Genomic DNA, 23452 nt, shown 5'->3' with positions numbered 1-23452 from the left:
TTAAAACCTTGTTTGGGATTTGTGAAACCTTTTTCTGATTTGTGAAAATGCAGGGTTGGTATTCTGATCACCATAAACTGGGTCCTGTATGGTGCAGAGGCCGAAGCTTCCTCTGGGAATGAGGAAGCTGTGTTAAAACTTTCACACACAAACACTGAGCTGCTGATGTGCTTAAACGTCACAGTTAAATCACAGTTCAATAAAAACTTCTTTTTACCCTCAGTTTGTCTCTCAGGATTCAATTTTATTTAAACTCTTTTTAAATTTAAAACCAAAAAAACCCAACTCAGGCACTGGCCCATTCGCGTATTTGACCGCCCCCACAGCCATATATTGGGGTCGGCATATTTAGATGTTTAGAGTTTGTGTTTCCTGTAAGAACAGCGTCAGGGCAAAATACTTTCGGCAAGAGAAAAACTCCCCTATTCATCAACAAAGTGAGATTCAAAGGCAATACACCAGAACTTAGTTTGTAATAACTTTATTGAGCTCAATATCCGAAAGTATTAACGCCTCCAGGAACTAAATATCACCCAGCAAGCGAAACTTTTCACCGTTAAATTAGTTTAATGGCTTTGGTTGTGTTTTCAGTCAGGCGGCGGCTCCGGACACCTCCGCTTTAGGCCATTCTCCCGCCCTCACTGGGCCGCAGCCAATCGTACAGCTGCTTGTGGGAGCGAGCGGACCTCGGGCCCACACGTGATTGGTCAGTGGTGTAGTCGCTCGCGCGGGCCTGCTGTTGGCCTATAAATCTGCGGGCTGGGGCTTCGGCTCGCGGTGAGGGCTGCTAACCGTTAGCTAACCGTTAGCTTCGTGTCACGGTCAAATCTCTGCAAGTTTTCAGGAAGTTGCGATCCAACGGCCCGCGCGCACACTCACGCACACGCAAGCTTACATGCGCAGAGCTTCGCGCGTGCTCGTTTTCACGCACAGCGTGGGTTTTTGCGTTGTTTTTGTTTTTTTCTTTAAAGGGGTGTGTGCGTTAGCCGAAGGCAGCTAGCTTTGGAAGCTAACTGTTTGTTTCTTGTGGCGTTTGAATTATTCATGACGGCACTTCGGGATTGGTGGAGTGAGCGGAGGGGGCGTGGCTAAGCCTTTTTTCCCTATGGTATGGGGGAGGGGGAGTTGGCCACAACAACCAACAGACAGCCACGCTGAGGTGGAAGTGAAGAGCTGCAGAACTCGGTGAGTATGAAGGACCCCACAGTGATGGTTATTGGTGCTTCAGCTGTTTCTGTCAACAAAGCATCTCTAGGGAACTTTTTAGGGTTTACCGTCCTGCAGGGCGTCCTCACATGGCCTGTAACAGACCTGTAACAGTCCTGCAGGGCGTCCTCACATGGCCTGTAACCGTCCTGTAACAGTCCTGCAGGGCATCCTCACATGGCCTGTAACAGTCCTGTAAAAGTCCTGTAACAGGCCTGCAGGGCGACCTCACATGGCCTGTAACAGACCTGTAACAGTCCTGCAGGGCGTCCTCACATGGCCTGTAACAGTCCTGTAAAAGTCCTGCAGGGCGTCCTCACATGGCCTGTAACAGTCCTGTAACAGACCTGTAACAGACCTGTGACAGACCTGTAACAGTCCTGTAACAGTCCTGTAACAGGCCTGCAGGGCGTCCTCACATGGCCTGTAACAGTCCTGTAACAGTCCTGTAACAGTCCTGTAACAGTCCTGCAGGGCGTCCTCACATGGCCTGTAACAGACCTGTAACAGTCCTGCAGGGCGACCTCACATGGCCTGTAACAGACCTGTAACAGACCTGTAACAGTCCTGTAACAGTCCTGTAACAGTCCTGTAACAGTCCTGCAGGGTGTCCTCACATGGCCTGTAACAGACCTGTAACAGACCTGTAACAGTCCTGTAACAGACCTGTAACAGTCCTGCAGGGCGACCTCACATGGCCTGTAACAGACCTGTAACAGACCTGTAACAGACCTGTAACAGACCTGTAACAGTCCTGTAACAGTCCTGCAGGGCGTCCTCACATGGCCTGTAACAGACCTGTAACAGTCCTGCAGGGTGTCCTCACATGACCTGTAACAGTCCTGTAACAGTCCTGCAGGGTGTCCTCACATGGCCTGTAACAGACCTGTAACAGTCCTGCAGGGCGACCTCACATGGCCTGTAACAGACCTGTAACAGACCTGTAACAGTCCTGTAACAGTCCTGTAACAGTCCTGTAACAGTCCTGCAGGGTGTCCTCACATGGCCTGTAACAGACCTGTAACAGACCTGTAACAGTCCTGTAACAGACCTGTAACAGTCCTGCAGGGCGACCTCACATGGCCTGTAACAGACCTGTAACAGACCTGTAACAGACCTGTAACAGACCTGTAACAGACCTGTAACAGTCCTGTAACAGTCCTGCAGGGCGTCCTCACATGGCCTGTAACAGACCTGTAACAGTCCTGCAGGGTGTCCTCACATGACCTGTAACAGTCCTGTAACAGTCCTGCAGGGTGTCCTCACATGACCTGTAACAGACCTGTAACAGTCCTGCAGGGTGTCCTCACATGACCTGTAACAGACCTGTAACAGTCCTGCAGGGCTTCCTCACATGGCCTGTAACAGACCTGTAACAGTCCTGCAGGGTGTCCTCACATGACCTGTAACAGACCTGTAACAGTCCTGCAGGGCGTCCTCACATGACCTGTAACAGACCTGTAACAGTCCTGCAGGGTGTCCTCACATGACCTGTAACAGTCCTGTAACAGTCCTGCAGGGTGTCCTCACATGGCCTGTAACAGACCTGTAACAGTCCTGCAGGGCGACCTCACATGGCCTGTAACAGACCTGTAACAGACCTGTAACAGTCCTGTAACAGTCCTGTAACAGTCCTGCAGGGCGACCTCACATGGCCTGTAACAGACCTGTAACAGACCTGTAACAGACCTGTAACAGACCTGTAACAGACCTGTAACAGTCCTGTAACAGTCCTGCAGGGCGTCCTCACATGGCCTGTAACAGACCTGTAACAGTCCTGCAGGGTGTCCTCACATGACCTGTAACAGACCTGTAACAGTCCTGCAGGGTGTCCTCACATGACCTGTAACAGTCCTGTAACAGTCCTGCAGGGTGTCCTCACATGACCTGTAACAGACCTGTAACAGTCCTGCAGGGTGTCCTCACATGACCTGTAACAGACCTGTAACAGTCCTGCAGGGCTTCCTCACATGGCCTGTAACAGACCTGTAACAGTCCTGCAGGGTGTCCTCACATGACCTGTAACAGACCTGTAACAGTCCTGCAGGGCGTCCTCACATGACCTGTAACAGACCTGTAACAGTCCTGCAGGGTGTCCTCACATGACCTGTAACAGACCTGTAACAGTCCTGCAGGGCGTCCTCACATGGCCTGTAACAGACCTGTAACAGTCCTGCAGGGTGTCCTCACATGACCTGTAACAGACCTGTAACAGTCCTGTAACAGTCCTGTAACAGTCCTGTAACAGTCCTGCAGGGCGTCCTCACATGGCCTGTAACAGACCTGTAACAGTCCTGCAGGGCTTCCTCACATGATCTGTTACAGTCCTGTAACAGTCCTGTAACAGTCCTGCAGGGCGACCTCACATGGTCGGTAACAGACCTGTAACATCTGAAATGATCAATGACTGTTAAATCTGATGTTTTGTTACAGTGAAGAAGAAGTGACCTCTGTTATTGATCCATTGATCAGCTGATTGCTTCATGTATTGATCCTGTTGGATCTGATTGGCCCCGCCTCCTGCCGGTCTCACTGACTCCGCCCCTTGCTGCCCGCAGATTGCTGTGATTGGTGGAACATGATCAGGATGTCGCTGGACAAAGAGCCCGTCCTCCCCGCCGAGGTGCCCATCTTCCCCGTCCCCGTCGGCCTATCGGAGCAGTCGCAGCTGGCTAAGCCCCGCCCCCTGGTCCGTCCTAAAAACGGCCTCCAGCCGCCCGGCACCACCCAGCCCCTCCTCCACGCCCCGCCTCCGCCTGCTCAGCGAATCGGGAAGAGGCGTTTCTCCATGGGGGTCGGGTTTAAGGGCGTGGCCAAGCGTCGTCGCCGTGCCAACAGCGACAGCCAGACGGAGCCCGTGCTGCCGAGCCACTTCCTGATGGGCGGGAACATCTTCGACCCGCTGAACCTCAACTCGCTGCTGGACGATGACGTGAACAGGTGAGGCGGCGATCAGGTTGTGTCCGTGTGTTGGTGCACGCTCACGTGCACGTGTGTAGGTGCTGATGTGACCCGGTTCTGCTCTAACTGTCCACAGGGCAACCAATCAGGAGACGCCGAAGTGCTCACCCCTGCCGTCGCGCAGCAGAGACCCCGTAGAGATCCTGGTTCCCCGTGACATCACCGACCCGCTGAACCTGAAGGGGGGGGGGCAGGACGGGGGGGCGGCGGGGGTGCTGCTGTCGCCCCTGAAGTCCAGGCGGAGACACCGGTACCGCCACCACGGCGGAGGGGGCGGGGCCGCAGGCGAGGCGGAGAAGGAGGCGGTGCCCGCCCGGCTGTTCCGCCGTTCGGGCGATGCGCCTCCCGCCCTGACCATAGAGGGCGGCGTCTGCACGTCCCCGCTGTCCTGCGAGCTCAACACGGCCATCACCTGCCGGGACGACGTGGCCCCGCCCCCCATCCTCCCCAGGAGACACACCCACCCGCCGCAGGGCACCGCCCAGAAGTCCGGGGCCCAGGGCGACGGCCGCCATCGGAAGCGGCGCCGCACCACGTCGATCAGGTCGGCGGACACTGTCGCCGTGGTGACCGCGTCCCTGCCAACCAAGTTTCAGACGCCTCTTGTGGGCGGGGCTAAAGCCGGCAGGTGAGTGTTACACCGGGTGTGATGCAGCGCGCTGATCTGATTGGACCGTGCGGTCATGTGACCTCTGTGGCTCTCGTAGGTGTGGAGGACCTCTGCTGGGCTCCGCCCGCCCACCACAGAAGAAGAAGAAGGACAAGCACAGATACCAGCACGGCAACCACTGCCGTTACTACGGCTACCACGGTTTCTATGGCGACCAGCACGAAGGGCGGGTGGGCGTGGAGGAGGACCCGAGGCTCCGCCTCCTGGAAGCCGATTGGTTCAGAGACAAGGCGGTGCTGGACGTGGGCTGCGGCGCCGGTCACATGACGCTGGCCGTGGCTCGCAGGTTTAACCCCGCCCACATCCTGGGGGTGGAGCTAGACGGGAGACTGGTCCACGCCGCCAAGCAGAACATCAGGCACTTCCTGTCACATGACCTGGTGGTGGGGGAGAGGAAGCAGGGGGCGGGGCAACAGGAGGGGGCAGGGCTACAGGAGGACCTGGGGCAGGGGGCGGGGCAGCAGGAGGGGGCGGGGCAGCAGCTGGGGCAGCTCCAGCGGGCCCTCTCCCTCCTGCCCTCCCCCCTCTCCTTCAGGGTGACTCGGGGGCCTCTCTCTGCCCCCCTCCTCCTCCTGCCCCCCCCGTCCTCCTCCTCCAGGTTTCCCGCCAACGTCACCTTCATCCAGGTGAGCTCCACCTTCTCTCTCCGGCTGGTGCTCAGCCCGTTGCCGTGGTAACCGCATCGTTGTTGTGACTCCTCCCACAGGGCGACTACGTGTCGGAGCAGGAGGCGTGGCCTGGGCGGGGCCGGTACGACGTCATCGTGTGTCTGGGCGTGACCAAGTGGGTGCAGCTGCAGGCGGGTGACGGGGGCGTGGCCAGGCTGTTCAAACGAGCCTATCAGAGCCTGTCGCCGGGCGGATTATTCATCCTGGAGCCGCAGCCGTGGAGCAGCTACGTCCACAGCAAGAGGGCCTCGGTAACACAGACACACACATGCACACGTACACGTGCACGCACCTGCGCAGCCTCAGGTGAGTCAGCAGCCTCATGAGCGTGCACGTTGTGTTTCAGGAGGCGACGCTGCGTAACTACAAGAGTCTGAGGCTCCGCCCAGAGCAGTTCACCTCCTACCTGACGGACAGCGTGGGCTTCAGCTCCTACAGGCTGCTGAGGCACTCAGGTGAGCTCCACCTGCTGCATGAGCTGGTTAGAGATGGTGACATCACTGGTGACATCACTGCTGCATGAGCTGGTTAGAGATGGTGACATCACCGGTGACATCACTGCTGCATGAGCTGGTTAGAGATGGCGACATCACCGGTGAGATCACTGCTGCATGAGCTGCTTAGAGATGGTGACATCACCGGTGACATCACTGCTGCATGAGCTGCTTAGAAATGGTGACATCACCGGTGACATCACTGCTGCATGAGCTGCTTAGAGATGGTGACATCACCGGTGACATCACTGCTGCATGAGACTGTTAGAGATGGTGACATCACCGGTGACATCACTGCTGCATGAGCTGGTTAGAGATGGTGACATCACCGGTGACATCACTGCTGCATGAGCTGCTTAGAGATGGTGACATCACCGGTGACATCACTGCTGTATGAGCTGGTTAGAGATGGTGACATCACCGGTGACATCACTGCTACATGAGCTGCTTAGAAATGAAGGTGACATCACCGGTGAGATCATTGCTGCATGAGCTGGTTAGAGATGGTGACATCACCGGTGAGATCACTGCTGCATGAGCTGGTTAGAGATGGTGACATCACCGGTGACATCACTGCTGTATGAGCTGGTTAGAGATGGTGACATCACCGGTGACATCACTGCTGCATGAGCTGGTTAGAGATGGTGACATCACCGGTGAGATCACTGCTGCATGAGCTGGTTAGAGATGGTGACATCACCGGTGACATCACTGCTGTATGAGCTGGTTAGAGATGGTGACATCACCGGTGACATCACTGCTGCATGAGCTGGTTAGAGATGGTGACATCACCGGTGAGATCACTGCTGCATGAGCTGGTTAGAGATGGTGACATCACCGGTGACATCACTGCTGTATGAGCTGGTTAGAGATGGTGACATCACTGCTGCATGAGCTGGTTAGAGATGGTGACATCACTGGTGACATCACTGCTGTATGAGCTGCTTAGAGATGGTGACATCACCGGTGACATCACTGCTGTATGAGCTGCTTAGAGATGGTGACATCACCGGTGACATCACTGCTGCATGAGCTGCTTAGAGATGGTGACATCACTGGTGACATCACTGCTGCATGACCTGCTTAGAGATGGTGACATCACTGGTGACATCACTGCTGCATGAGACTGTTAGAGATGGTGACATCACCGGTGACATCACTGCTGCATGAGACTGTTAGGGCCATTTCAGACCAGGGCGGCAAAGCGTGGCGGAACGGAAGCGATTTTCACCGGCGGAGGTGAAAATACATGGAAACAGATCTGTCCTTGCACACCGACGCAGCGGTAGTCGGGCGGTAGCGGCGCGGAGACGCCTCCGTCCCGCGCTGCTTTTGGAAAATAGAACTCGAGCGGAATTTGGACGGCAGCGGCCGGCGGTGTCTCGTTGAAATGAATGGGGAAATTAAACCAGCTATGTAGTCATGTCTTCGAACTTTTTATTGAAACGGTGATGACCACCCACCGGTTTTAAGGAGCGCTGCTGCTCTTCTTCTGTCGAAGTAAACACGATGGTCTAGAGTAACATAAATGAAATGAAGTTATCAACAATAATAAACCAATAATGTAAAACTTCACTGCGGAGTTATAAAATAGTCAACTCGGAGAGGCAAAGACAAAACTTACCCATTTTGCTGAACAAGTCTCTGGTGGTAACTGTCGGCGTTTTCAACAGTGGCCAGATAGCTTCTGTCTCAGAGACACCTCCCCCAACCCCCTCTTAGAAAAAAGCTACTATTATTATTATTATTATTGTTATTATTATTATTATTATTGTTATTGCATCTATATGCGCAGTTAAATACATAGTCTGTGGGATTTGCAGACAGGGCTGGAGCGGAACTACCGCGGCCGCGGACTGTCCGGTGTGAAAAGCCAAGTTGAACACACCGCCTGATAACCGGCGTAAGACTGCCGTCGTTTCGCTGCCGCCACGCCACGCTCTGGTCTGAAATCGGCCTTAGAGATGGTGACATCACTGATGACATCACTGTTCTGGTCGGGTCTTTTTGATCAGTAAAAGCACCTTTTCTTCTTTCCAGGTAACCAGCGGCCGATCTACCTGTTCCACAAAGGCCCCGCCCACAGGAAGTGAGCCCAGCGGAACACGTGACCGCGGTGCCGAGGCGTCCTGTTTCCACTAGTGAAGGAGCTCCGTCTGATTGGACAGTGGGACTCCTCCTGAGCGCGGGACTGGCTGACACGAGCCTGGCGCCTCTAAGGATTGTGTTTTTTTTTTTTTTTTTTACTCACGGCGAACGTGCGGCCGCATCTCCGGCCAATGACACGAGGAGGTGATGATGACGGACTGAGCGCGCTCAGTGGGGCTCAGAGCTGGAGCTCAGTGTCATGTGACCTGACTCTGATTGGACAGTGGCTGCAGACAGGAAGTGACTCTTCTTTTTAAAATAAAACTTCCCCCTTGTGCTTTTTTCAGAATAAACTGACCTGCTTTCAGAAAATGTTTCAGTTTGATCTGACCGTAATGATGCTGATCGATAACCGATCGATAACCGATCAATCTGAGATCTGACCGGTTTTATTTGATTCAGCACCTGCTCCTCCATGTTCTTAATGTATGTTACACCAGATAAATGTGTTCTCTGATACCCAAATGCATGTTATACCAGGTGTTAATACGATGAAGGCTCAGAGAGGGAAGGTTTGGGGGCACCTGGAAAACCTGATGCAGCAAACATCTGGACGGGTACCTGAAGGGAGACTGATGTTCTGAAACATCTGGATGGATACCTGATTCAAGGTAAACACAAGAAACCTGTGCTAAAGAAAAAAATGGACCAGACTCAGTGAATAATTCCCTATAATATGGATCAGTGAGCAGTGCTGACCAACATGTCATCAGGTGGAAACCTCCTTTCATCAGTGTTTCGTCTAGTTGGGCCCACGACACCTCCAGGAGGCTAGAAGAGGTAGAGATAAGTAGGAATGGGATTCAAACCCTGGTTCGGGTAGGGGGTAGAAATAGACCGATGAAGGAAGACCGATGTTCTGAAACATCTGGACTCTCCTGGTGTTGGATGTTCTGACGCTAACCCGGTTAAATCCTGACTCTGAATAAGACGGCGCTCTGATCCTCGGTGGTCAGATAGTGGAGACATTCGTCCTCCCAGAGTTTACAGCACCAGCAGAGTCGGGTCAGAACCGGGTCAGAACCGGTCAGAACCGGTCAGAACCGGGTCAGAACCGGTCAGAACCGGTCAGAACCGGGTCAGAACCGGGTCAGAACCGGGCCCGCTCAGGGCAGCAGGTGCAGCGTGGTTACGGGAGCATGAAGGAAAAACAGCTAAATCAGCTAAAACTTTATTGAACAAACTTCCACACATGATGAAGTCAGAACAGGGGGCGTGGCTTCTGCTATACCCCCAGCTCTAGCCCCGCCTCGTCACCGTGGTAACCAGGCAGGTGAAAGGTCAGCTCGTCAGGCCCCTCCCTGCTGTCGTCAGATAGCTGTGGAAACGTGTCTTCATTCGCCCGGCTGCCGTCTGTGACCCCGCCTACATCACCTGTGGCCCCGCCCACTTCAGAAGTCTGGTTGGTGTTGCCGTGTTGACCCTGGATAATGGCCTGGGGCGGTGTCAGAGGGTCCAAGTTAAACGTGTCACCTGATAAAGTGTGATGTCATGTGACCTGACGGTGACGTCACCTGATCCGGGCGCTCCTCGTCCTCGCTGTCGCCTCCCTCTTCTCGCTCGGGCATCCCCTGTCCCAGTGAAACCAGTTCGCTGAGGCCCCGCCCACTGCTGGTGGAGTTGCTGGGAGGCGGGAGGAGCTCCGAGCTCTGACACACGCACACGCACCATTAGTCATGTGACCAACCATGTCCGTTCAAACCTGATCTGAACTGAGGCGGCGGCTCACCTCCTGCGATGAGTCCACCTGCTCCGCGGCCTGCAGGAAGTGACATCATCAGGACATTGTGACATCACAATGAAAGGTCATTTAAACGAACACATAACCGTGTCTTCCAGCTGCTGCTAAGGCTTGTGGGTAATGTAGTTTAAACTTGAACACATTACCGTGTCTTCCAGCTGCTGCTAAGGCCTGTGGGTAATGTAGTTTAAACTTGAACACATTACCGTGTCTTCCAGCTGCTGCTAAGGCTTATGGGTAATGTAGTTTGAACTTAAACACATTACCTGGGCTGTGTTCCAAACCGCATACTTCTCCTACTACTCCTACTAACTTTCTGAGTTACTAAGCGAGTTTGAGTAAGCGAGAAGTTCCCGGATGCATACTAGATTCTCCGAAATGTTGGGTATGCATCATGAGGTTACTACTCATACTCAAACTAGCCAAGATGCAACGTAACGTGACGTCGCCGATCGTCATTTCCTGTCAAAACGGCAGTTTCAAGCTAGCTACAACGAGGGTAGGTTCACTTCCTGTTTTCAAAACAAAAGCACCAATTGTATGGTAATGGCTTTCCCTATGATAAAAGGCAACGGGTATTTTATTTTGTGAAAATAACAGGAAGTGCGTTAGCTTACTGCGGCTAGCTTTAGTAGCGCCGAATTCGTGGGAACAAAATTGTAAATAGCCGGTATTTTGTCAGGTTTTCAACACGTTGGGGATCTAAACGACTACTTTCTCTCCTGAAAATGTTTCAAATGTTGCTAAAGTTTACAGAGTTTAGAGCTTAAGAGAAATCAGCTTCAGGCCGGCTGATTTCGGCTCGGGCAGGAGCGAAATGCATTGTGGGTAAACGCTCTGCATACTGTCTGATCGATAAGTATGTAGTATGTAATATGCTAAGGCTTGTGGTTAAAGGCCTTCAGAAAGGTGATTTTTTTTTTTTGCACAAAACTGAAATAGCAGATCGATTCCTTATATACCATGGAATTTTTTTATGATTTTAAAATAATTTTAGGCCCCTGGATAGTCCTGATTAGGCCCAATAAACTATCACCACATTTGACTCGAATTTGGCAAACTGGAACGACAGGTGCGTGACGTCGCGAGTGCCAGCTGCTGGAACAACCCCCAGTAGTTCTCGTAGCGAAGCCAGCAGTTTGCCAGACCTGGACAGCTTCTTCACGGCAAATTTCGATGTGTGCCGCGGGACGTCGCTTGGAAATATAAAACATTGGGTTCATTGCAATTTTTATTGCGAGTAGATGTACGAAGTGCTGTGGGTGCGTGTGTTGCCCTCAGCAGCAGCAGCTCACACCACCGGGGACAGAGGAAGCAGAGAGACCCGCGGTCTTGTGTCTGTGCCTCCCTGTCCGCCTGCCTCCTCTCTGGTGAAATCAGCCGGAGCCATCCCGCCGTGTTCAGCTCCCTGCGGTGCGGACGCTCAGGGGGAATCCACCTGGCGGAGAGTGGACACACCGCGGGATGGTTGCCCTGAAATGTCCACGTCGGCGCTCTTGATGATCGATCTGCCGAGATTTCCACTCTCCGCCAGGTCTCTCTGCTTCCTCTGTCCCCGGTGGTGTGAGCTGCTGGTGCAACACACGCACCCACAGCACTTCGTACATCTACTAATAAAAACTGCACTGAACCCAACGTTTTATTGCCTTCACCACTCAACAAGCATACTAATAGCGGTAGCCAGGAAAACCCATGGCACCTGTGACGTCACACGGAAGCCCCGCCCCCAGTCTGGAATTCCAGGAAGGATTTCCAAGCGGCAAATTCAAAATTGCAAATTTTCATGCGTTTATGAAATGTTTTGTGTAGAGTCCAATGATCATTATTGTTCCTCTGTGTATGTATTATCATTATGTATTGGGTGTAGCGTCAGCTTTCTGTAGGCCTTTAATGTAGTTTAAACTTGAACACATTACCGTGTCTTCCAACTCCTGAGGGGCTCGCTGCAGCTGGACAGCCTGTGGAGATAAGTCAGGGGTTGGATTCAGACTCCTCACAGCTGCTGCTAAGGCTTGTGGGTAATGTAGTACGATGGTTCACACAGGAGCACGTTATGTGAGCAGGACCAAACCTCATTCACACATTCATCAGATTAAGTTGTCCCCCCCCCCACTGACCTCCAAACTCTGGCTGGACTCTGAGGAAACTGATGACGAAGAGGAGGAGGATGAAGATGATGATGATGATGTCATCCGCTGAGGGACGTCAGGAGTGGGAGTGGGCTGCGAAAACACAACGAAGCTCTGAATTAAACTACAACAAACTGGAGCTTCAGCAGGTGAGTCAGAGGAAGCTGTGAACATGAACAGAGCTGTACGTTTCTGTTTAACTAAAGGGACGTGACGCAGTTTATAAGGTGAAAAACATGAACATAAACCCAGAATCTGAGGCAGAACCAGAGTTAGTTCAGTTCTGAGCAGCTTTAAAGTGAATATCTGCAGATGTTTCCATGGTAACAGCTGCAGAGATTCACTGAAACATGTTCCAACATGAACATAAACCCAGAATCTGAGGCAGAACCAGAGTTAGTTCAGTTCTGAGCAGCTTTAAAGTGAATATCTGCAGATGTTTCCATGGTAACAGCTACAGAGATTCACTGAAACATGTTCCAACATGAACATAAACCCAGAATCTGAGGCAGAACCAGAGTTAGTTCAGTTCTGAGCAGCTTTAAAGTGAATATCTGCAGATGTTTCCATGGTAACAGCTGCAGAGAGTCACTGAAACATGTTCCAACATGAACATAAACCCAGAATCTGAGGCAGAACCAGAGTTAGTTCAGCTCTGAGCAGCTTTAAAGTGAATATCTGCAGATGTTTCCATGGTAACAGCTGCAGAGATTCACTGAAACATGTTCCAACATGAACATAAACCCAGAATCTGAGGCAGAACCAGAGTTAGTTCAGTTCTGAGCAGCTTTAAAGTGAATATCTGCAGATGTTTCCATGGTAACAGCTGCAGAGATTCACTGAAACATGTTCCAACATGAACATAAACCCAGAATCTGAGGCAGAACCAGAGTTAGTTCAGTTCTGAGCAGCTTTAAAGTGAATATCTGCAGATGTTTCCATGGTAACAGCTGCAGAGATTCACTGAAACATGTTCCAACATGAACATAAACCCAGAATCTGAGGCAGAACCAGAGTTAGTTCAGTTCTGAGCAGCTTTAAAGTGAATATCTGCAGATGTTTCCATGGTAACAGCTGCAGAGATTCACTGAAACATGTTCCAACATGAACATAAACCCAGAATCTGAGGCAGAACCAGAGTTAGTTCAGTTCTGAGCAGCTTTAAAGTGAATATCTGCAGATGTTTCCATGGTAACAGCTGCAGAGATTCACTGAAACATGTTCCAACATGAACATAAACCCAGAATCTGAGGCAGAACCAGAGTTAGTTCAGTTCTGAGCAGCTTTAAAGTGAATATCTGCAGATGTTTCCATGGTAACAGCTACAGAGATTCACTGAAACATGTTCCAACATGAACATAAACCCAGAATCTGAGGCAGAAGCAGAGTTAGTTCAGTTCTGAGCAGCTTTAAAGTGAATATCTGCAGATGTTTCCATGGTAACAGCTGCAGAGATTCACTGAAACATGTTCCAACATGAACATAAACCCAGAATCTGAGGCAGAACCAGAGTTAGTTCAGTTCTGAGCAGCTTTAAAGTGAATATCTGCAGATGTTTCCATGGTAACAGCTGCAGAGATTCACTGAAACATGTTCCAACATGAACATAAACCCAGAATCTGAGTCAGAACCAGAGTTAGTTCAGTTCTGAGCAGCTTTAAAGTGAATATCTGCAGATGTTTCCATGGTAACAGCTGCAGAGATTCACTGAAACATGTTCCAACATGAACATAAACCCAGAATCTGAGGCAGAACCAGAGTTAGTTCAGTTCTGAGCAGCTTTAAAGTGAATATCTGCAGATGTTTCCATGGTAACAGCTGCAGAGACTCACTGAAACATGTTCCAACATGAACATAAACCCAGAATCTGAGTCAGAACCAGAGTTAGTTCAGTTCTGAGCAGCTTTAAGGTGAATATCTGCAGATGTTTCCATGGTAACAGCTGTAATGTTCATTTTATCCCTGAAAACATCTGGTCTGAGCAGAGAAAAGTGCTCCTGTTCTGGTTCTGGTTCTGTTCGTGTGGTGGGAGAGACGGACTCACCGCTGACGGGTCCAGTTGGTTCTGCAGGAGGAGCTGGAGGCCGGCATCAGTTCGGTCCATTATCACAGGAGCGGCCCGGTTCTGACCCAGCAGACAGATGATCAGCAGGAACATAAACATCCTGGTCCACAAGGTTCCCGGTGCTGGTTCTGGAGAGTCTGACGGGTTCTGGAGAGTCTGACGGGTTCTGATCGGGTCTCAGATTCTTATAGTGAGTCTGACAGGAAGTGAGTCATGGTGTCACCCTCAATCCGCCCCCCCCCTCCCACTGACGGGCCGCCACAAACAACAACAGGCTGATTTACAGCGTGTGCACGTGTGTGTGTGCACGTGTGTGTGTGTGCACGTGTGTGTGTGTGTGCACGTGAGGATTTCAGAGGCAGATTGATGGAGCTGCGGTGAACCACAGAGTCAACAACTCACCCGGCCGACAGTAAACACATTTCACAGCCGGGATTTACAGCTTTGGAGCCTCCATACAGAAGTCCATAGGAAAACCCTGCGATTTAACAGGAGGCACAACAACAGGCCGGATAAACACCAGCTGTGTGCGGCAGAGGGAGGCCACAAATCAAACCGACGGGATCAGAGTGGACGAGCTCCTCTTTTTTTAAACTGACTTGTAAATATTTAATAACAACAGAGAAACAACACTGGAGTGTTGTCTAAAGTTTGGGAGCATTTCAAAGAAAGAGAAAATACTAAACAGTGTGTCCATTGTAAAAGCCAGTTAGCTTAGCACGATAGCACAACGTTAATGCTACAGCATCTCAGCAGAAAGCAGCCAGTTCACATATCGAGTCCACTGAGCGGAACAAACACGAGGGGAACATTTCACGTTAGCATTTTAATGGAAATCAGTCGGCTTGTTAGCTGAGAAGGAAGTTAGCAGAGAACAGGAGGATGCTAGCAGAGAACGGAAGGAAGCTAGCAGAGAACAGGAGGAAGCTAGCAGAGAACAGAAGGAAGCTAGCAGAGAACAGGAGGATGCTAGCAGAGAACGGAAGGAAGCTAGAAGAGAACAGAAAGAAGCTAGCAGAGAACAGAAGGAAGTTAGCAGAGAACAGGAGGAAACTAGCGGAGAACAGAAGGACGCTAGCAGAGAACAGAAGGAAGTTAGCAGAGAACAGAAGGAAACTAGCGGAGAACAGAAGGACGCTAGCAGAGAACAGAAGGAAGTTAGCAGAGAACAGAAGGAAGCTAGCGGAGAACAGAAGGATGCTAGGAGAGAACAGAAAGACGCTAGCAACCGATAGCGAGCTAGGCCCCTTTAGCCAGTGTGGAGCCACCTAGTGTAGCTAGCTTCATTAGCCTCCCCCTAGCAGCCAGGATTACAACGTGGCTGGGTGACTGTCAGGAAGAGGCATAGCTCTAAAGTCAAGCCCGTTGTTCACCATCGACCTGTCCACGCTTCTAACAGATTTTCCCCACTCAGCGACACACCCGCTGAGGACAAAACCCTGGTAATTAGCAGCTCTATGGTCAGAAACGTGGCATTAGAGGCACCAGCGGCCATAGTCAAATGCATTCCAGGGGCCAGAGCGGGCGACATAGAATCCTGTTTAAAACTGCTGGCTAAGGATAAACGTAAATATGGTAAAATAGTTATTCACGTCGGCCGTAATAACACCCGGTTACGCCAATCGGAGGTCACTAAAATTAATGTTGCATCGGTGTGTAATTTTGCCAAAACAATGTGGGACTCTCTGGACCCCTGCCAAATCTGACCAATCAATCAATCAATCAATCAATCAATCAATCAATCAAATTTATTTATATAGCAAATTTCATGTACAAACAATTCAAAGTGCTTTACATAAAATAAAAGCATTGCAGCAGTGATGACATGTTTAGCCGCATGTCCTCCTGCAATCGTTGGTTGTCTGGATGGCGTCCAGCAAACAACGTGGGCTACAGAGATAATTGGCAATCTTTCTGGAGAAAACCTGGTCTGATGAGGAGAGACGGCATCCATCCCACTTTGGAAGGAGCGGCTCTCATTTCTGGAAATATGGACAAATTTATTATTCACCCAAAAACATGATAAATTTTTACACTTTGGAGTTAAACCTGTAAACTTTGGCTGTGTTGTTTTGACTGTTTTCCTACTTCTATGGTTTTGCCAACATTGTTTTAGTTGTGCAGCACTTTGGTCGAGGCATGAACATGAATATTGAATATGAATTCTCACAGTTCACCCGTTTCCATATGTGCATAAAGGTCAGATGTTCCTGAGGATTCACCAGCATGAAAGGAACATGAACAACATATCTGCTACATGCTTCCTCTTCTTCATGTTTCAGATCAACAGTGGATTAAAGATGGCGTCATTATTAGCTAACCCTAACCCCTTAAAGTTTTTATGTCCCGCCGGCGGGGCGTTGCATACTTCAGGGCCAATCTGGGGTTTTCCTCAGCGCCCCTTTATATGTACCTACATATGTATATACCGTTGGAAAGCTAAGGGTATGTATGGCAATCCAAGATACAATCAGAACTGTGGACACACTTATGTAAAACCAGTCGCAAATACAAAAAAGTGTCAAAGTCACCTATAAAGTCACGGAGTATTCTAAGGAAAGATAAAACTCCAACAAAAACGGTCCTGAAACGTAAATAAATGCGTAGATAAATGTGCTCCAGTAAAATAGTTAGTCTGCAACAAGTCTTACGCCCACAAAGACACAAAGGCTGTGTTCGAAACCGCCTACTACATACTTCCATACTGCATACTTCCATACTGCATACTACATACTACATACTGCATACTGCATACTGCATACTACATACTGCATACTACATACTACATACTGCATACTGCATACTGCATACTACATACTGCATACTATATACTGCATACTGCATACTACATACTGCATACTACATACTGCATACTATATACTGCATACTACATACTGCATACTTCCATACTGCATACTACATACTGCATACTACATACTGCATACTGCATACTGCATACTGCATACTACATACTGCATACTATATACTGCATACTACATACTGCATACTATATACTGCATACTACATACTACACACTGCATACTACATACTGCATACTACATACTGCATACTACATACTGCATACTGCATACTACATACTACATACTACATACTGCATACTGCATACTATATACTGCATACTACATACTGCATACTACATACTGCATACTACATACTGCATACTATATACTGCATACTACATACTGCATACTGCATACTATATACTGCATACTACATACTGCATACTACATACTGCATACTACATACTCATCGATCAGACAGTATGCAGAGCGTTTACCCACAATGCATCTCGCTCCTGCCCGAGCCGAAATCAGCCGGCCTGAAGCTGATTTCTCTTAAGCTCTAAACTCTGTAAACTTTAGCAACATTTGAAACATTTTCAGGAGAGAAAGTAGTCGTTTAGATCCCCAACGTGTTGAAAACCTGACAAAATACCGGCTACTTACAATTTTGTTCCCACGAATTCGGCGCTACTAAAGCTAGCCGCAGTGAGCTAACGCACTTCCGGTTATGCTGTTTTGACTGCTCTCGTCCCGTTAACGGAATTTGACCGTTCAAATGCCTTACCGGAGAGTTTTGTCAGCTCTGAGACGAAGATCGGCCCGCCGTCTTCGGTACATCATGCTCACAATCGACTGGGGATTGCTCTCAGATGTAAGTTTACTTTGTTTCCCTATAAAGCTAAAGAGAGCTAGCTAATGGAACGCAATATAACATACCCTACTGCCTGAAAATTGGATTGAAAAATGGGCATCATTGAGCAACAAAGTTGTGAATTGATTTATTTCATAAAGTTTAATAAGTTAAATAAATAATTAATCAATTAATAAGTGAAATACATCCCATTTTAAACAATATAGTTACTTCACAGCATCATATACTTAAGCAATTGTCTGTAAAAATCATATTGTTCATTCATATTATATATTACAGGTGGCTTCAAGAGGGCCATATTGCAGGGTGAGTCCCCACGTTCCACTGTTTCCTCCTCCACAACCTCTGCATTGGAAATGGGGACATTTTGGAGCCTGAGCCTGTGGAAGAGGAAGATGGTGGTGATGATGGCGATGGAGAGGAAGGTCCCGAGCCAATCCAGCAGTCTGGGGAAAACCTCAGGCACAGGCTTGCAGCTGCATTATCTGCCCCAACAGTTCTGCAAGAACACGATTATTGTTAATTTGTAAATACACAGGGAGTTCAGTTTGAAGTTTATGTTCTTGTTGTATTCAACCCTGTTGTAAAAAGTTAGAAATCCAAGCCCACGTCCAAGTCGTAAGAGGTGGAAACGGGTAAAGTACAGGATTGGCAGACAGGGCAAAGTATGGTGGGTGGTTCAGTCTAGTAAATGTGCAATAAAACATTTTCTAATACTGCATTTGCTATTAATCTGTCTGTGAAGGTTATTATTCATCCTGGTCATGGCTATCCGGTGTAGATGTAATACTGGCACCGTAAACGATGATGTGCTTCCTGTGCTATGATCGAATCTAATCTTTTCTGCTCCTGTTTCATTTAAAAGAATCAGATGACACTGACACTCCAAACTCCTTTTTTTGGGGGGGGGCTTTTTATGCCTTTAATGTCAGAACAGTTTGAGAGAGACAGGAAGCAGGGGGCAGAGAGAGGGGGAAAGACACGCAGCACAGGGCTGCTCGGTGCGGGAGTTGAACCGGGGCCAGCTGCAGCGAGGACTAAAGCCTCTGTACATGGGGCGGCTGCTTAACCCACTACGCCACCGACCGCCCCGACTCCTCAACTTTTAATATAAAAACGAACAATGAACCATGAACAAATTAACAAAACTATTTGTCAAGGAACTTTTCAAGTATTGACATTAATTTTTCTTCCCTCGCCGGGAGTTTCACCGAGTTTCACCAAGCTATTACAATTACTATATAAAGTTTTTATAGCCTTCTTAAAGAAATGACCCAACCCCAACAAATCTAAAACATCAAATAACGTGTTATGTCTTACTGTATCAAAAGCTTTATATATGTCAATAAATAAAATAAAACTGCTGTCAGTTAAAAGTTCTCGATAATCAATTCAATCCAAAATTAATCTAATATTAGTACTAATATGTCTACCTTTCATAAACCCAGATTGGGATTCATCTATGATTGAAGGAAGACAAAGCTCAAGACGTTGTGCAAAAATATGTGCAAATATTTTTGCATCATTGTTAATTAAAGTAATTAGCCTCCAGTTTTCAATCAATAAGCAATCTTTATTGGGCTTGGGGATCAGAGTAATTAGACCGTGGCACATAGATGTAGGGAGTTTTCCTATCTCTATAGCTTCTTTAAATACTTGCAACAAAAATTCAACAATGTTATCTTGTAATGCTTTGTAAAATTCACCTGTAATACCATCATCACCAGGGGATTTATTGTTTTTAAGTTGGCCAATACTTTTCTTAATTTCATTCAAAGATATATTCTGGTCACATAGATTTTTTTGTATCTGGTTTATTTGCCTAACATTCCTCAAGGACGACAAGAAGGGGAGTGTATTACACGTTGGGTCTGGCTCTGTGTATAATTTACTGAAAAATTCTTCAACAAAGACAGATATTTCCTGGGGATTTTCAGAAATAGAATCATTCATTTTTAATTGGTGTATGTTGTTAATGCTGGCATTTCTTTTTTCTAAATTATGAAAGTATTTAGTGTTCTTTTCACCTTGTTCTAGCCATTTACGCCTGGAGCGAACAAAGGCACCTTGCACCAAGTTCTCATATATTTTGTCTAATTGCAGCTGTAGATCTGATAGTTTCTCAACATCCATTTGACACAAAGAGTCTTCTTCATAAATGGCCATTATACTCGCCTTAAGAATGTTTTCCTGTTGACTTCTTTTTATTCTGGCCATTTCCTTTCCTCTCATAATTGCAATGTTTCGAATCTGGAATTTAGTATATTCCCAGTGTTTTCCAAAAACTTGCTCCTCTTGAGCCTTGTTCCAGTTATCAGTGACAATATCTTTTACTGTTTCCATAAACACAGGATCTTTCAATAGGGTATTATTAAATTTCCACATGTTGAACTTTTGTGCAGTTGTAGAATCAGCCATTTGTAAAGAAAGAGAGATAACCTTGTGGTCCGACAAAATTGATGGATTAATTTCTGTTTCGGTCACCTTGTCAATTAGTTCATTTGACACAAGCCAAAAATCAATCCTCGATTTTCTAGACATATCTTTGTTATTCCATGTGAACTTTGTTTGCCCTGGGTTTTTTGTTCTCCATATATCACAGCAGTTCAAGTGCAGACATATGTTTCTAAATTCACAGTAAGAGCCTCCTATGGGTTTTGGTGGGAAACAGTCTTTAAGGGGGTCACTAATAGAATTCCAATCTCCTCCAAATATAAGTTTAGCATTAACAAAGGTGTTAGTCAGAGCCAGAATCTGCTCCTCAAATTCTTCAAACAAATTCCTGTTTCTCACAGAACCATTGTAACCATAAATGTTACCCAAAATAAAAATATGATACGGTATGATCCATCTTCCAAAGTTGTCACATATACTCTTACAAACTTTCCCTTTAAAAGAGCCTTTTAAAATTGCCACCCCAGCAGAATTGCTATCACCGTAAGACATCCAGAGGGCATCCCCCCGTTGGCTTTTCCATAATTTGAGATCTGAAAGTAAAGAATGGGTTTCTTGAAGAAAATAAAAATCAGCCTTTAGGTTTTTGCAAAATAAGAAAACAGCTTTCCTCTTAATTAAATCACGAATACCCCTAACATTAAGTGAACATAAAGAAAGTGCCGTGCTGAGCACTAGAACCAGTCGACAAAATGAACTACCAGAACCAGTATAGATGAACCCCACCTCTGAGAGTAGCGTTATGAATCGAGACTTCAGAAGTGATTGAAATTGCCCAACTTAAAGTGTCAATTGAAGATATATGGCTTGAGCCATGAGCTATCATTATTAACCAACGTCATAGTGGAAGAGAGAAAAAAAGAATGGGGGGGATATCTGAGATAGGCTATCGGAGGAAAATATAGGTTACTTTTGTCAGCAATTGGAATAGTTCTTTATAGTAGAGTTAAAAGCTGACATCAAATGCAAATAATAAGTTGTAAAACTGTGTAAAGCAGAATTAAAAAGTGTAAAGCAAGAGTAAAGCTTACAGCAGACCATTTGAAGGTCTGCTTTAAAAATTGCAGAAGTGAGAATCAAACGGTTGTTTCATTCCCAAGCCCGGACTGCTGTACCATCGATCATGGCATTCGCACCAACGTAGAATGCCTTCTTCCCTTCTTTGCGAGCCCTGTCGATCTGTGGCCACAGCTGGTTGCGTGCCTCCTTATCCTGGGAGGTGAGGTCGTCTCCAAACTTCAGCTTGTTATCTTTGAGGAAGTCGGATCCCTTTGCACATCTCCAGACCAGGTCCCGCGTAGATCTCAATGTGAAACGAGTGATGACTGCACGCGTTTTATTTGGTTTCTTTTTGCCGCTCCTGTGAGAGACGTCTACTTGGAATTGTAGATCCTCGCCATTCTTGCTCTCGACTACAGCTTTGCAAATGTCGATAACACGCTCCTTCACATGTTCTCCCTCCTTTTCCTCAAGCCCATACAGTCTTAAGTTCCATCTGCGATGATGTCGCTCCATTTCATTCACTTTTTCCTCAAGCTTTGCGATTCTGCCCTCCTGCTTCTCCTTAACTTGCTTCACAATGATCACATCAGCTTTAACCGTCTGAACCTCTCTTGCTAGGAATTCTGTAGACTCTTTCAGCGACTCAATAGAGTCTGCATCTTTCTTGATCAAAGACGCTAGAGACTCGGCATTTTCTTCCAGTTTTTCTGCTACCAACCTCACGATGTTGTCTTGCAGCTCGGCCAGTGTAGGTTCCATCTTTCCCTTTTTCGTAGCAGGGGTGGAAGGAGTAGAGTCGGGGAGTAGTACTAATTCAGCTTGAACATATGCATGTCCATTAGCTGATATAATGTCCATGTCGTCTGCATTTTGCACGAGTGAAGTAAAGGAAAGATTTTTTTGGGCATTGCCTTGCTCTCTTGACCACTTGTCCGCCATGATAGCTAGCACCGTTAACTAGCAAACGATGAGAGAAAAAAAAGACTGGTATTGTAGATTCCAACAAAAGTTATTCTAGCCTACAGTCCAAAATATATTAACAGGGAACAATTCCCTCGATTCGGTAAGTCCAGAAAAAAAAGTTTAGCGAAAATTAAGGTGAAGTGTCCATCATCAACTGACTAAGCGACCATTATATCAGCTGCTCACCACCACCGTTACCCCCTTCTTTCCTGGTCGCGGCAAGGAAATGACGATGGGCGACGTCACGTTACGTTGCATCTTGGGTAGTTTGAGTATGAGTAGTAACCTCATGATGCATACCCAACATTTAGGAGAATCTAGTATGCATCTAGTGTACATCCGGGAACTTAAAAAAGTAGGAATAGTAGGAATAGTAGGAGAAGTAGGCGGCTTCGAACACAGCCAAAGTCTGCAGCGGAAAACTCTCAGAATTGACATCAGAAGCATATTTTTCCGCACATTCTTGGCATACATGCTAACTGAAGTTAGTACTAAATTAGTATTTTTGTTTAATTTTAGTTGTTTATGATAAATTGGTTTGTAATCAATTTAATTATTTTTTTCACACATGAATACTTTGGTTTCAGGGAGCTGTGGGTGAACAGGTGAGGCAACAGGTGGGTGAACAGGTGAGGCAACCAGTGGGTGAACAGGTGAGGCAACCAGGGGGTGAACAGGTGAGGCAATCAGGGGGTGAACAGGTGAGGCAACCAGTGGGTGAACAGGTGAGGCAACCAGGGGGTGAACAGGTGAGGCATTAAGGGGGTGAACAGGTGAGGCAACCAGTGGGTGAACAGGTGAGGCAATCAGGGGGTGAACAGGTGAGGCAATCAGGGGGTGAACAGGTGAGGCAGCCAGTGGGTGAACAGGTGAGGCATTAGGTGGGTGAACAGGTTAGGCAACCAGTGGGTGAACAGGTGAGGCAACCAGTGGGTGAACAGGTGAGGCAACAGGTGGGGGAACAGGTGATGCAATCAGGGGGCGAACAGGTGAGGCAACCAGTGGGTGAACAGGTGAGGCAACCGGTGGGTGAACAGGTAAGGCATTAAGGGGGTGAACAGGTGAGGCAACCAGTGGGTGAACAGGTGAGGCAATCAGGGGGTGAACAGGTGAGGCAACCAGTGGGTGAACAGGTGAGGCAACCAGTGGGTGAACAGGTGAGGCAACCAGTGGGTGAACAGGTGAGGCAACAGGTGGGGGAACAGGTGATGCAATCAGGGGGTGAACAGGTGAGGCAACCGGTGGGTGAACAGGTGAGGCAACCGGTGGGTGAACA

General features: G+C 48.0%; 2 protein-coding genes across 2 annotated transcripts; one reads left to right on the top strand and one right to left on the bottom strand.

The window, feature by feature from the left end:
* The first annotated feature begins 653 nt into the window (after positions 1 to 653).
* Positions 654 to 8556, top strand: mepceb (methylphosphate capping enzyme b). The gene is made up of 7 exons (XM_075450709.1): positions 654 to 1185; positions 3765 to 4146; positions 4244 to 4795; positions 4875 to 5463; positions 5544 to 5756; positions 5852 to 5960; positions 8040 to 8556. The coding sequence occupies exons 2-7, from the start codon at positions 3785 to 3787 to the stop codon at positions 8090 to 8092; spliced, it is 1878 nt and encodes a 625-aa protein (XP_075306824.1). The 5' UTR covers positions 654 to 1185; positions 3765 to 3784; the 3' UTR covers positions 8093 to 8556.
* An 816-nt stretch (positions 8557 to 9372) lies between these two features.
* On the bottom strand, positions 9373 to 14225 carry LOC142369439 (uncharacterized). Its single transcript, XM_075451800.1, has 6 exons — positions 14062 to 14225; positions 12006 to 12110; positions 11805 to 11846; positions 9877 to 9906; positions 9662 to 9796; positions 9373 to 9582 (listed from the first exon to the last, which is right to left on the bottom strand). Exons 1-6 carry the CDS (start codon positions 14179 to 14181, stop codon positions 9373 to 9375), a joined length of 642 nt encoding a protein of 213 aa, XP_075307915.1. The 5' UTR covers positions 14182 to 14225.
* Between the last annotated feature and the right edge of the window lie 9227 nt (positions 14226 to 23452).

This window comes from Odontesthes bonariensis, chromosome 19, assembly GCF_027942865.1.
Source record: "Odontesthes bonariensis isolate fOdoBon6 chromosome 19, fOdoBon6.hap1, whole genome shotgun sequence".
In the NCBI taxonomy this organism is placed as follows: domain Eukaryota; kingdom Metazoa; phylum Chordata; class Actinopteri; order Atheriniformes; family Atherinopsidae; genus Odontesthes; species Odontesthes bonariensis.
Note: the sequence above shows the minus strand (reverse complement) of the source record. Positions and strands in the feature narration are given on the sequence as shown.

Excerpts from the sequence above, each read along its gene's own strand:
- mepceb (XM_075450709.1), top strand. The coding sequence starts at position 3,785 with ATGATCAGGATGTCGCTGGACAAAGAGCCCGTCCTCCCCGCCGAGGTG. Across the intron at positions 4,796-4,874 it reads GGCGGGGCTAAAGCCGGCAG|GTGTGGAGGACCTCTGCTGG; the intron begins GTGAGTGTTACA and ends TGGCTCTCGTAG. Across the intron at positions 5,961-8,039 it reads CAGGCTGCTGAGGCACTCAG|GTAACCAGCGGCCGATCTAC; the intron begins GTGAGCTCCACC and ends TCTTCTTTCCAG.
- LOC142369439 (XM_075451800.1), bottom strand. The coding sequence starts at position 14,181 with ATGTTTATGTTCCTGCTGATCATCTGTCTGCTGGGTCAGAACCGGGCC. Across the intron at positions 11,847-12,005 it reads AGTCCAGCCAGAGTTTGGAG|GCTGTCCAGCTGCAGCGAGC; the intron begins GTCAGTGGGGGG and ends TTATCTCCACAG. Across the intron at positions 9,797-9,876 it reads AGGTGGACTCATCGCAGGAG|AGCTCGGAGCTCCTCCCGCC; the intron begins GTGAGCCGCCGC and ends TGCGTGTGTCAG.